This window comes from Alligator mississippiensis, chromosome 10 (genome assembly GCF_030867095.1).
Source record: "Alligator mississippiensis isolate rAllMis1 chromosome 10, rAllMis1, whole genome shotgun sequence".
Taxonomy (NCBI): domain Eukaryota; kingdom Metazoa; phylum Chordata; order Crocodylia; family Alligatoridae; genus Alligator; species Alligator mississippiensis.
In genome coordinates this window covers 10,998,427-11,011,573 of record NC_081833.1, presented here as the reverse complement: position 1 = coordinate 11,011,573, position 13,147 = coordinate 10,998,427, and the positions used below count along the sequence as shown (strand labels likewise).

Below are 13,147 nucleotides of genomic sequence, written 5' to 3'. Positions count from 1 at the left end.
ATTCTTCTAGCTTTGTGACGTAGAAAACATCCAACAGAGGTAAGAATCAAACAAAAGCAGTTTTTCCTACTGACCACCAGAACTCTATTTAAAGTTTCCAGAGGTAAATACCTAATCATTCAATTTTTTAAGTCACTGACTTTCAACTTGTGGTCTGTGGACCCCAGGAGGTCTGCAGACCATGTATAAGGGGTCCACGAAAGATGACTACGATCAATCAAAAGTATGTGAATAGCTACACTTACAATTCAAAGGGGTCCACATCTCCCTTCAAAATTTTCAAAGGGATCCGTAAATGAAAAAAGGTTGAAAACCACTGTTTTAAGCCCATAATATCACTTGCCTCAAATTTTAAAGCTTCCAATGTAGACGTATGATTTTCACTCATTATGAAAGTGTTTGGAGAAATACTAAATGCCATTACCCAGCAGAATCACAGCATTTTTAACTTATTATTAGAATTCCTTACCCTGGTTGTAATATGACATCTTCATACATTGCCTTTTGCCGGTTCGAAAGACGACACTTTAGCACATGCTCATATTTTTTCGTAAGTTGCTTTTCAACATCTCTCTTTGATCTTCGCAAAATAAATGGTTGAATCATCTGAAAAGTTTCATAAATTAAGAAGAAAATTCTCCTCCACATTAAGATTCAGTTTGACAGCTGATAACTAAGATTATCCAGACATGATGTACATATGCGCTGGACCTATGTGTAACATGATTATGCTGCTATACAAATGGCTGTAGGAATGCTGTTTGGGGATTTTTTTTCAACTTCTGGCTAATTGTGCTCCAAAATCTAAGCTTTTATTATTGGTTTGCTTGGAGGGTTTTCCCCATTTTCATAAAGAAATCTCTAACCCTTTACAGTGGAAAAAACAAAAAAAACTTACAAGTTGTAAACTGAAATGTAAATCAATGCCCATGTGTGCTGGCACCTTCAAAACCAGAGCTTTCAGAGATGTGTGAAGTGCCTCTATTCATTGCAAAGAAGTGATAAAGACTGTTAATTATTTCAATGATGATCTTTTTAGCAGATGCACAAAATAGCAAGATTTGCTAATCTTGGCATGCAATGGAAGAAAATTTGGGCAGGGTAAGACTCAACATCCAAATGATTCAAACTGCTTTAACTAAGTTGTAGGTTTATATTAATGTAGTTAAACGAGAACAAACCTCTGCCAATCTAAATATGACACTCATGGATGTTGCTTAAGTCAGTTTCTTGCTCGCTTAAATGCATCTCTGGTGCACAACAAGGGATAAGGAAATTGGGACCCATTCTTCATGTTCCCACTCATATTTCTTCCATGGTACCAAAAGCCTCTCCTTAGGAACTAACGCCAAAACTTCCTTCCTATATCTCTGTATGTCAAGAGCCCCAAAAACCTATCCCTTACCCAGCTCTTAAAATCACCAGCTTGTCTCAATAATACAATTCTGTACTGTCACTAGAAAATTCTTTGACAATGAAAATTTGGGGGCACCAAAAGTTAACTGGATGCAACACAAAAGCCCCTCTTTGGGTTTAATCATGGAGTGTAATGGATCTTAAGAGGGATATGATTTGAAAGGATCCACGTCACATAAGAACAGGGACCAACACACAACAATATTTTGCCAACATACATTGCAATGCTTAGAGCACGAGTTCCTATATGAATTAATCCAAGTGTTAAGAAAAGGCAGAAAATTCAGAGTTCACCTAGCTGCCCCCACAACCTCATTTTTTCCATCAGGTATGACTGAAGTAGTAAAGATGAAGAGAAAAATAATGACATACTCTGTGTAATCTTATGACAAGCTTATGGCAATAATCCTGGTTTTCCTCATTGGCTGCTTTTACTGGAAAGTCTAGATAAGGTCTGGAAATTCCTGGAATTAAAAAATGCACCATGGTCCACAACTCCATCAGAGTATTATGCAAAGGGGTGTCTATCAGGAGTAAGCGATGCTGGCTGTAAATAATAAAACAAAGTTTGTGAAACATCAAGTATTAGTTATTAGGTACTCGTTTATGAAAAATGAGACGCACCTACGGAACACATATCTGACTCAAATGCTTAAAAACTGAAACCCTACAGCATACAATACTACTAAAATAACCGCCATTGCAAATCAATTTAAAACAAAACATCGCCTTCCTTGGAAATTTTTAAGAGCAAGTTAGACCAAAACTTATCCAGCATAATTTAGACATGAATGAACCTGCCTTGAGCAGGAAGCTGGACTAGATTGCCTGAGGTCCCTTCCAGCCATATTTTCCTAAAATGCTATAAAAATAAACCCAAAATGCAAATTTCCTTTAATCACTGCCCAAGGCAAAATTTGCTTCTTCAGTAAATAATTAAAAGAAGCAAATAATCTGTTTGCCTAACATCTCAGCTATGTTGGGATGCAATGCCCTCTGTAAAAAGATGATCAATTCAAACTAAACAAATCAGTGTTATATAAGCATTCAAAACTGTTACAACATTAATTTAAACAACTTCCTCTGCTTCATTAATTTAATAAAAAATACAACGTTATAAAAAAAAGTCACTCACTGACACTAATGCAAATTTAGAGACTGATCCAAAATAAACCATCTCTCCATCAAGCTAGCTTCCTGTTTCTATAGCATAAAAATATTTTAGGAAATATACTGCTAAAAGAGCAACTACCACATGTGAGCAAGTCTCTGGAACTTGACTGCTTAAGTAAAGGAATCTCTAGGTTCTTATCTGGATAGTTCGCAAAGTACACACAGAAGACACATGAATACATTTTTAAGTAATCCTCTTCTAAAAGAAAAATTGATCTAGAAGTGATGCAAAAAAACCCCCTTGATCTGATCCATACCTCCGGAGACTGAAGAGTGCCTCCCAGTGCTTCTCTGTCATGTTTTTAATTTGCTGCATCTCATCTACAACTAAGTACTTCCATCGCATCTTCATAAAGGCTTGGTGACCTTTAAACAGCTGTTTATACGAGGTGATGCACACGTTAAAGCTGTTGGGTTCTGTCCACCCCTACAAAAAAATCCCCAAGGTAAATAACAGCAGGATGGACACATGGGAGAATTTTACTGACCCCTACAACAAGCTGTGGTTTGGCAGCAACAGAAAGATACTGCACCCCTAACCATTTGTGAGTAAATCTTTGTCTTCAAATTATAGTTGCCCTTGAAAAATGGTTAAGGCATCTCATGACTTGTTCAACACTGAGGTTACTCTGTCATTTCTCTGGGTTTTTCAAAGCTTTTTTGTGGATTAGTGTCTCTTGATAAATGCGAGAGGTGCCTGTTACATTTGTTGTTACCGATTTCTTGTTATATTATGACAGGAACATGCTGCACAGAGTTGCTAATACAAGCAGTGATCTAGTCGGACATTAGATTCAGGTAAAAGTCTCACTGCTAAAACTATAAAGATGGCAGTGAAAACACTGCAGAATACAGTACCTGTCTCTTGGCTCTAAGTTCTCTTTGGCTCCCGAAGTACAAAAGAATTTTCAACCCAGGGCACCAGCGTTTCAGCTCAAGCTCCCATTTCAATATGTTACAACTCCGTACAACAACAAGATGAGGACCCCAATTACCTACAGGAGGAAAACCACTGCAGGTGACAATACCAACATACTTCTGAGAAACACTGAAACTCATGTTCTCCCCTCTGCTCTTAAATTAAGGACTGAATGTACCGAATTCATTATTAAAAACAGATGGGAGACCATAATAATCCTGATAACATGACTAACAGCAAGAGTTAACTAGTCTGAAAACAGAGGTATCATTTAGGTTGGCAATCATACAATTACAACTATTTATGAATGACTCTGAAGAGAATAGGGTCCCGTGTTCATTACACAATATGAGGGATTCTTTTTTATGCTATTAAAGTGAAAACTGAATAAATAACTAAATTGGTCTCTGAAAGCCACACAAAGGGAACAGCAGACTGATCAGGGAGCTGCCAAATGGTATAGCTAGAACATGAAGCAACTGAGTCCTAAATTTCAATCTAAATAGGTTTTTACTAACATAATCCTTCTTCTCCATCTGTTAAGTCTTATTTTACTCAACTAAAACAAAGACTATGAAGCAAATCTGACACTCTCCGTCTCCCTCTCACTTTGTCTAGTGCATATTAATTTGCTGGCTCCTGTCTAGCTTCTGATGCTGCTAGCAGCTGATTCTTATCTCCGAACGCAGCATGTCCTGTGAGCCAACTCCCCTTTCCACCAGAAGCCAACCTACCAAAGCCACCTGAAACACAGTGAAGTGGCACTGCTAACTGCCAGAACACTTAAGTGTGCTCCCCCTACAGCTATGCCCCAAACTGTTTTCATACAGGATTTGGCACACACACATACACACACACCTGGAAAGATCCAGATCAGAATTGCACAAGGATCCTCTAGCACGTCCAGGGAATGCATTCAGCATGTTAGATGCCATCTTTGGGGGCTTGAACATATCCTACAAAGCACCATGCAGCTACCCTGTGTCTGGCTCCATATGTATTAAGTTTCAGAACTAGAAGCCTGAGCACAGATGCAGAGTGAACTTACCTTCATTGCAAGCCAAGTGTGCAAAGAAGGCAATGACTTGCACAGTTTTCCCAAGCCCAGCCTCATCTGCCAGAATACCATTCAGATTCTTCTTATATAGCTTTGCTAACCAGTCCAGCCCAATCTTCTGATACTCTCTGAGGGTCCCGTACAACAGGGACGGAGTATTATATTTTACCTGTAGCAAAAGAATATATGTTTCTACTTTTGATTAAAGCTTAGCAAACAACTAAAGTGTAAGGAAGCAAGCACAAAATGTTTCCTATAGTGATTTGCTAATTATAAAAAACATTTGATTATTAACTGGTTGTTAAGAAATATAATCTAGATAATGTCACATACAAGGGTGACATTGAGGAATGTCACCCTTGATTCTTGAGGAAACATGAGCAATGTTAGCTTGGTACTTCAAGCATACTTCTAAAGCTAAATTCTTTAAATAATGCAAATACAAGCTCAACTGAAAATGATTTTTACCGCTGTTGTGATCCTAGCGCTGCCTTTAGGTAACAGCACTTCTGCAGCACCAGCAACTTCTGCTATGTCTCTTGCGTGTTTCTTTGGAGGACTTGATCTCTCTAGCCCCTTATACTGATCAATGCTGAGAAGCGAGTCTATGAGGACCACTTCCTTCTGAGGGCTCTCCCTGTCAGCTGCATGGTCTTCCATTTCTACAGCACACATAATACAAAAATTATTACTAGGGATATACCAAAATCGTGATTTCATGATTTTTAAGGAAACTGTGAAATCAGCCACTTTTCACAAAAAAAAAAAATTCAGAGAAATCTGTGAACAAAAGAAAGCCTGCAAAAAAAGCAGGGAAAAGCAAGACTAGGTAAAAATAAAAAGGTTTTACTATTTTTTCCCCCCTTGGGCAGCACAGCCAGGCTGGGATAGGGAATTGGGGGAAGGGGAAGAGCAGGGCCTGGCTAGGACAGCGTGGCCCAGCTGGTGGACAGCGGGGCAGTGGTGGCCCATCCCTGCAACCATGCGTGCCCAAAGAGGGGCAGGGGGAGCAGTGCTGGTTCAGAAGCAGCAGAGCCAGGAGAGGAGGGGAAATGCGACCTGATTGGGGAGCAGCAGGGAGGCAGCGGCATGTCCTCATACTGGGATGGGACAGGGCTCATGTTTCATAGACATTAGACATTAGGGCTGGAACCTTAATTCAGCTGACGGTCATTTCCCACCCATGCAGGCCAGGGCCAGGAGGGGAGCAAGGCCAGGCAGGGCTAGGGGGCAGTGGCAGCCCAGGTGTCTGTCGGTCACCCTAGCCAGAGGTGTGGGGGCACAGTCATAATCTGCTTGCAAAACTGGAGCCCAGGGCCACAGCAAGCCCACTAAATTTGACCCTGGGCTCCACAACTTTAGTAGTTTCACAAGATAACTAAGGCATCTAATTCCTATTTAGGTTATTAACTTGCTGAATGTTTCAATTGTTTTCTGTTTAGCCATCTAGAATGAAAAGCAAGTTGAGCTCAGAAATAGGTTCTCAATGTTTACACCATAGGGATATCAGAACAGAAACGAGCTTTTATAATCCCACTAAGAAATCCTCAGAAATTTTTCAGTATTTCAGAACAAATAGTTCTGTGACAAACGATGCAACATACAATGAAAAGTTACTCCCTAAATTTAACAGTGTACTTCCAGCTTTTCTACAATGCCACTGTAGTTCACAAGAGCCTCTCAAACATTAAATTAAATGTATCCTTACAATATCCACAAAGTAGGGAAAGATTATTCTCCTGTTATACATTGGGAACTGATACACAGAGAAATTAAATGTTTTGCAAAATCATCTAGAAAAATATTCAGCATTACCAAGAGTAGCACCCAAATCTCCTAAGCCCTTTTTCTGGGTCCTTGATCACAAAACCATTCTACCTTATGAGACCATATGGTCCCATTCAGAAGCCAGTACTGTACTTTTCATTTGTTTCAGATGGACCTTTATATCTGGTTTCTCAGAATATGAACCATCTTGATGGAATCCAATTTTATAAATAAAATAAAATCAATTTACCTTCTTCACTGGTATCCTCTTCATTGTCAGGCTTAGGCTGGGGCCAGTGAAAATTCTCTGCAAAGGCACCTTCATACATCTTTACTAAGTCATCCAAAGGCAATTCAGCTGAAGGTCATTGAATATATACAAAGTTATTACCCATAACAACTAGTAACAGTCCATATTGTTGCTTTATAAGTATCAAAGTATCTCTTATTGCTATGTTAGACATACACACACAATCTGCAGTTCAAAACTACGATAGTTGGAAGGATAGCAACTATTTTATGTAATTATTGAAGACCTGGGGTTTGGAGGACATTAGCCTTTACCTTTGGACACGAGTTTAAATCGGATTAAAAGGGTAAATGACAGCAGCTCAGCTTTTTTAATCACCATCCAAACTCACTCATTAGTTAAAGGTCAGGGGAAGCATAGCACTGAAACAGTGAAGCAGTCCCTGCTAGTTATTCTGAACAGTAGGTACATGCTCTGTAAGAGCAACTTTTGTAAAGGCCTTTGTCCTTTTGACTGGTCAGCAGCCCCTTATAAGCTAAAAATGGCTCAAATCTGCTGAATTTCAGACATGCTACAAAGCTCTTCTCCTTGAGCAAGCAGCAGCTGATGGAGGGTCACAGAAGTTGAAGGTGATGGTTCGAGCAAACTGGAAGAGGTGAGGGAAGGTTTAAAGCAGCATTGTTTGTATAAGTGATGTTTCTTCCACCTTCCTGCAGCTCTTGTGATCTGAACATATAGCAAGGCCACCTACAGACAGCTCTGTTTGGAAACTTTTTGATGCTGGGCCCATCTATAGGAACAACATCTAACTAAAGAGTCACTCACACAGGGCACATCTACACACGATGCTACGGTGATATAGTGTCAGCAGGCACAAACAGTAACACTGCAGCTGTAGCGACACGCTTCCTCGGTATAGCGCATCACTACAGTGATATAGGTACTAAAATAACCGTGCACCAGCAGCACAGCAACGGCTGTTACTGTGCCATCATTTAGTACTTCCAAAAGGTACTACCTAAGGAAGGTACTCCAAAAAAGTACTAAATGATGGCGCAGTAACAACAGCGCCCTAGGGGCCCGTGTAGATATGCTCACACCGACACTTTTTCCCCCAGACCAATTATGTAAGAATTATCTAACTAAATACAAACATTCCTCAAAGTTCAATAATTTAGCCCCTAAAATTACCAAATACTAAGCAAGCACACACTAAACGAAGCAAAAAGCCTCCTTAAAGGAATACCAAGTCGACCGAATTTGAAAGCTGAACGCACTGATAGAAGAAGCATTCTTTTGCTAATAGCCATTATTTACAAACACAAGGCAACAGAATTGCTACATATTTTCATACATTACGGCACTAGGTTCAAACCCCTGTTCAAACCCCACATGCATACCTTCTTTGGCTAAGTTAGACAGCTCAGTTTGATGGTTTATATTTCCTTCTTTAGCCTCTTGCTCTGCAATCGTTTCCTCTTCATCTTCAACTAAAATCAGAACACAATAAAGTATGGTTGCATACATGATAGGTCTGCAAATTTAAACATGTCTCAGATCTTTTTTCCAAATAACAGGCACTCAAAGTCAAAGGGATATTTTAGAAGAAGTAAAACATTAGAAAATTGGTCTTATAATCATGGAATCATAGAAAATTAGGGTTGGAAGGGACCTCAGGAGGTCATCAAGTCCAAACCCCCTGCTCAAAGCAGGACCAGTCCCAGCTAGACCAAGGCTTCGTCTACCATGGTCTTAAAAACTTCCAATGGTGGAGAGTCCACCACCTCTCTGGGTAACCTGTTCCGTGTTTTACTACTCTCCTAGTGAGAAAATTCTTCCCAATATCTAACCTAAACCTCCCTTGCTGCAACTTGAGACCATTTCCAATCACCTACCCTGGAAATCTTCCAAGAGGAGACTGGACGGTCACCTTTCTGGGGTCATCTGACTCCCCGTTGTCTGTCCTGCCTGGTGCAGGGGGCTGGACCCGATGAACCCCCGGGGTCCCTTCCAGCCTCGCAATCTATGAATCGCTCCTTGTTCTGTCATGTGCCACCACTGAGAACACTCTAGCTCCGTCCTCTTTACAACCCCCACCCCTTCAGGTTGTTGAAGTTTACTATTAAATCCCCTCTCAATCGTCTCTTCTCTAGACTAAATAAGTCCATTTCCCTCAGCCTCTCCCCATAAGACATGTGACCCAGCCCCCACGCCATTTTTGTTGCCCTCTGCTGGACTCACTCCAATTTGTCCGCACGCTTTCTGTATTGGGGGGGTCTAAAACTGAACACAGTACTCCAGATGTGGCCTCACCAGTGCTGAACAGAAGGGAATAATCACTTCCCTTGGTCTGCTGGCAACAGACCTACCAATGCAGTAGTCTGTTAGCCTTTTTGGGAACAAGGGCACACTGCTGGCTCATATGCAGCTTATTGTCTACAGTAACTGCCAGGTCCTCTTCTGCAGAGCTGCTGCCCAATCAGTCAGCCCCCAGCCTGTACCAGTGCATGCGACTGTTCTGTCCTAAGTACAGGACCTTGCATTTGTCCTTGTTGAACCTCATGAGATTGCTTTTGGCCCACCCTCCAATTTGTCTAGGTCACTCTGAATCCTAGTCCTGCCCCTCCAGCATATCTACTACTCCCCCCAGCTTGGTGTCATCTGAAAATTTGCTGAGGGTGCACTCTATGCCATCTTCCAAGTCATTGATGAAGACACTAAACAAAACTGGCCTCAGGACCGACCTCTGGGGCACGCTACTTGATACCAGCTGCCAACTAGACATCGAGCCATTGACTATTACCCTCTGAGCCTGATGCTTCAGCTAGTTTTCTATCCACCTTACAGTCCATTTATTCAGCCCATTCTTCCTTAGCTTGCCTGCAAGACTGTTGTAGGAGACTGTATCAAAAGCCTTGCTAAAGTCAAGGTATACCACATCCACTGGTATCCCCATGTCCACAGAGCCAGTCACTTCATCATAGAAGACAATCCGGTTGGTCAGGCATGACTTGCCTTTGGTGAATCCATGCTGACTGTTCCAAATCACCTTCTCCTCCAAGTGCTTAGAAATAGATTCCTTGAGGATCTGCTCCAAGTCTTTTCTCAATTAAACTGCTGAATCCTACACCTTTGTACAGCCAGGATCCAGTGAGTTGTTTAGGGTGGTTTATATGTAAACTTACAAATGTTATTTCATTCTTGAGGTACAAATGAACAGCGCAAGCAATCTGTATTTTAACTAGGAAAGTAAAATCGAAGAAGCTAATACCACAAATTCCTGTCCCTCTCTTTCCTCCACCTCTGTTACGAATTGTAATGAAGCCTTGGCAACAAAATTTTATACATGCACCTCACCTTATACTGCTCTTTAATTTTTAAGAATTGGGTGAACTTGTTATTTTGTGAAAAATCACCAGGTACATGGAGCAGCAGATTGACGACTAGTGGTTTAATATTTGTTATGTATAAACCATATGCACATGCACATTTCCCAAGTATACCACATACCGCAGATATGAAATTTTGAAAAGCAACTAACCTTCCTCATCAGTCAAGGATGTGCTTGCTTTTCTTTTCCTTCCAGGTGACAACAAATCCTAGCATCAAATAATTAAAATGTTTTAAATCCAGAGAATAAAAACACCAGATATCCTTTAAAGGAGCAATATGCAACCCATGCTAGCAGTACCATGATCTATCTTCTTCCCTTAACAACTTTCAGCACCACCATTAAATTGGAGAATAGACCAAACTCCATCCAGTAAGTTCAGTACATCAGCATCTCATTGGGACTCTGTGCCAATGCAAGGGTTTACTTGGAGAGATCACTCTGCAAGATGAGGATCTGTATATTCAAAGGGGTAAATCACTGCCCTTTCACAAAAGCTGTGAGCTCAAGGACAGTAAGAACAATCTAGTTTGATCTTCTGTATGTCACAGGAGTCCCTCTACTGAGTAAAATGACTAGTGTTTCAGTCTGCAGGAAACTAAACTATAAGTCACAAGCAGGAAATGCAGGGAGGGAAGTAGGGGAATGAGGCCTGCAATGACTAGGAATTAATTAGGTGAGATATGCTCAGATCATCTTGACAGGCAAATGTCATGGACTGAAGAAAAGAGTCAAAAATCCCCAAACTTTCTGCGAATTTGACCAGGGGAAACTCTTCATTGACCACCAACCTGAGAACTGTCAGACAATCCTGAGCATGTGAGCAAGATATCTCACACAGACATCTAGAAAGAGACTTCTCTGCACCACCACCTCTGAGCACTGATCTACCCAGATCTGGTATCCCATCTTCCATTATGAGAAGGTTAGGACAGTACAGGCAATCGCGCTCTCAAGGTCCATGAGGAAGGGAAGGAGTGCAAAGGGGAACTTAGATTTGCAGATTACTTGGCCAAAAGGGACCACCATGACCAGAAGCCTGATTTCCTGGATTAAAATACTCCTTTTTAAAAAGTCACCAGATCGTGTTTAGAGACTTCACAATAATTCAACTCTGCTACTAGTAAAATGTTCCAATGTGTAATTACCTTCACAGCTAGGAAAATGCATCTTATTTTACTGAATCTGTGTAACTCCAACTTCCATTGCTTTGCTTTTGTCAGAAAAGTTGAAACCCCTTCTACTGCAATTAGATGTCTTTTCCATAAGCAATCACCTATACACAGTGATCAGGTCACCTCTCAATTTTCTCTTTGATAAGCTGAGTTTTTTCACCTCATAAGGCTTGAATCATATGTATTCCCTTACATTTGGCTATATTAAAATACATTTTCTTGGACTATTACTAATGAATAAGGTGAGTCAGAGTACTCTTTAAGAGTAACTTCTCCTTACCATTAATTTCTACCCCACCAATGAACGTGTGTGCAAACCCTACCAGCAAATATTTTTTAACTTAATGATCCAAGTAGAGAGTCAACCACTAATAAATACATCTTTCTTTTTTAAACACTAGAACAACTCTTTCAGATCCTCTGCAGTTTTCTATTAACTCACATTTTAAAAAGAATTTTATCATTCCCAGGCATAAACAGAATTAATTATTGAATTGAATATGTATGGTTCCTAAAGTGTGCTATTTTTCCCCTAATGACAAACTGTTTATGACCAGAAATCTAGCATTAACTTCCAGAGTTAATGAAAAGCAGCTTTCATGTTTATTTGAAACTGATTAAAAACTTTGTATTAAATAAAGGGAGTCAAATTATGAATAACTATGAAGTACTTTTTTAAGCAGCAGAAAAAACTTACCATCTCCTTTTCCAATGAAATAGCTTCTGCAAACTTTACACCTTTATCTGAAAAGATATTACACTTTAGGCACCCAACAACTGTTCTATATTCACCCATCAGCAATTCTATATTCTTATGCTAATATTTAATTTAATCAAAAGCAGCAAAATCAAACTGGTTGGATTTACGAATCAGTTCTTAACATTGGATAGATATCACTGTCAAAAAGATGAGACCCTTTTTAGAGTAAATGGATGGAATGATGCAAACACTGAGGAGCAGGTTATGACTGTACACCAGAAATCTAATTAAATCAAGTGTAGTTACCTTTCTTTGATTTTTTCTTTATATTCAAAGCTTTTTTCCTTTTCTCTTGGAATTCAATCTGCAATTTTATTTCAACCACCTAAAAAGTAAAGCAACAAAAGCTGATGGACCATTGCAATTTCAAAATTAAAATGGTTAGACTTTTACAAACAATCTTGCCTATACAAATAAAAAAAAAATCAACAGTTTACCTGTTCAATGTTAGACCAGAAGTATTCTATTTCTCTAGCAATTGAAGCAGCAATGCGTCTCAGTTTGTTTTGCTCCTCTCTTTTGGCTCTCTCTGCATTGAGCTTCTTTTCCTCATGGTAGCGGGCCACAGTTCTCACCATCTAATAAAACCATCATATAATCAGTGCATGCCCTCATTCCTTTTAAATCACCTTTCAGCTTCTTTGGTTGTTGCTTCACTTTTCTATTATGAGTGGAGGTAAACAGGTTCTTCCTTCTCTGTACCACTCGTCATTTATCTACTGCATTCAGGTTTCCTCTTATTGGTCTCATCATTAAATTAAAGAGCTACAATTTTTGTGACTTTTTCCTCATATGTTTTCATTTCCATGCCTATTTCTAGAACTCTTTGATTTCTGCTATATCTTTTCTGAGGTTTCCTAACACAACACAACGTTTGCATGCAGCAGTTCCAGTAGAAGAATGCTCTTTACATACTGTTGGATGGAAGGAATAGCTGACATAAAATAAACAAATAATATGGCTGCAATTGCCAAAACTGCTGCAAGTCAGTATCTTAAATCTGTATTTGAGGCACCTGAATATATCCTTGAATTTTCAGAATGCTGAGAACCCCGCATTTTTCACTGAAGTCAATGGCTACCATTATAAAGTCAGGAGCAGATGTTAGGTCCTCAACACTTCTGAAATTCAGCATTTGACCTACAGAATTAGCCCAGAGCTTCACATTTTGGTCATCCCCTCACATCTACTATAAGGATTTTTACCAGAAATAGAGAATATGTTTCAACACCAGTGTCA

The 13,147-nt window shown here is 39.8% G+C and overlaps 1 protein-coding gene across 13 annotated transcripts in view; it reads right to left on the bottom strand.

The window, feature by feature from the left end:
* The window catches only part of LOC102563363 (E1A-binding protein p400), a 62,692-nt gene that overhangs the window by 36,799 nt on the left and 12,746 nt on the right, over positions 1-13,147 (bottom strand). For all 13 annotated transcript variants that reach the window (XM_019486638.2, XM_059713443.1, XM_019486634.2 and 10 more), the window contains 12 exons: positions 12,346-12,486; positions 12,155-12,233; positions 11,846-11,892; positions 10,124-10,181; positions 7,983-8,072; positions 6,583-6,690; positions 5,034-5,227; positions 4,557-4,734; positions 3,448-3,584; positions 2,847-3,016; positions 1,789-1,963; positions 470-606 (listed from right to left, as the gene is read on the bottom strand). In XM_019486638.2, coding sequence (XP_019342183.2) covers positions 470-606; positions 1,789-1,963; positions 2,847-3,016; positions 3,448-3,584; positions 4,557-4,734; positions 5,034-5,227; positions 6,583-6,690; positions 7,983-8,072; positions 10,124-10,181; positions 11,846-11,892; positions 12,155-12,233; positions 12,346-12,486 — 1,514 coding nt within the window. The remainder of the gene's footprint in view (positions 1-469; positions 607-1,788; positions 1,964-2,846; positions 3,017-3,447; positions 3,585-4,556; positions 4,735-5,033; positions 5,228-6,582; positions 6,691-7,982; positions 8,073-10,123; positions 10,182-11,845; positions 11,893-12,154; positions 12,234-12,345; positions 12,487-13,147) is intronic.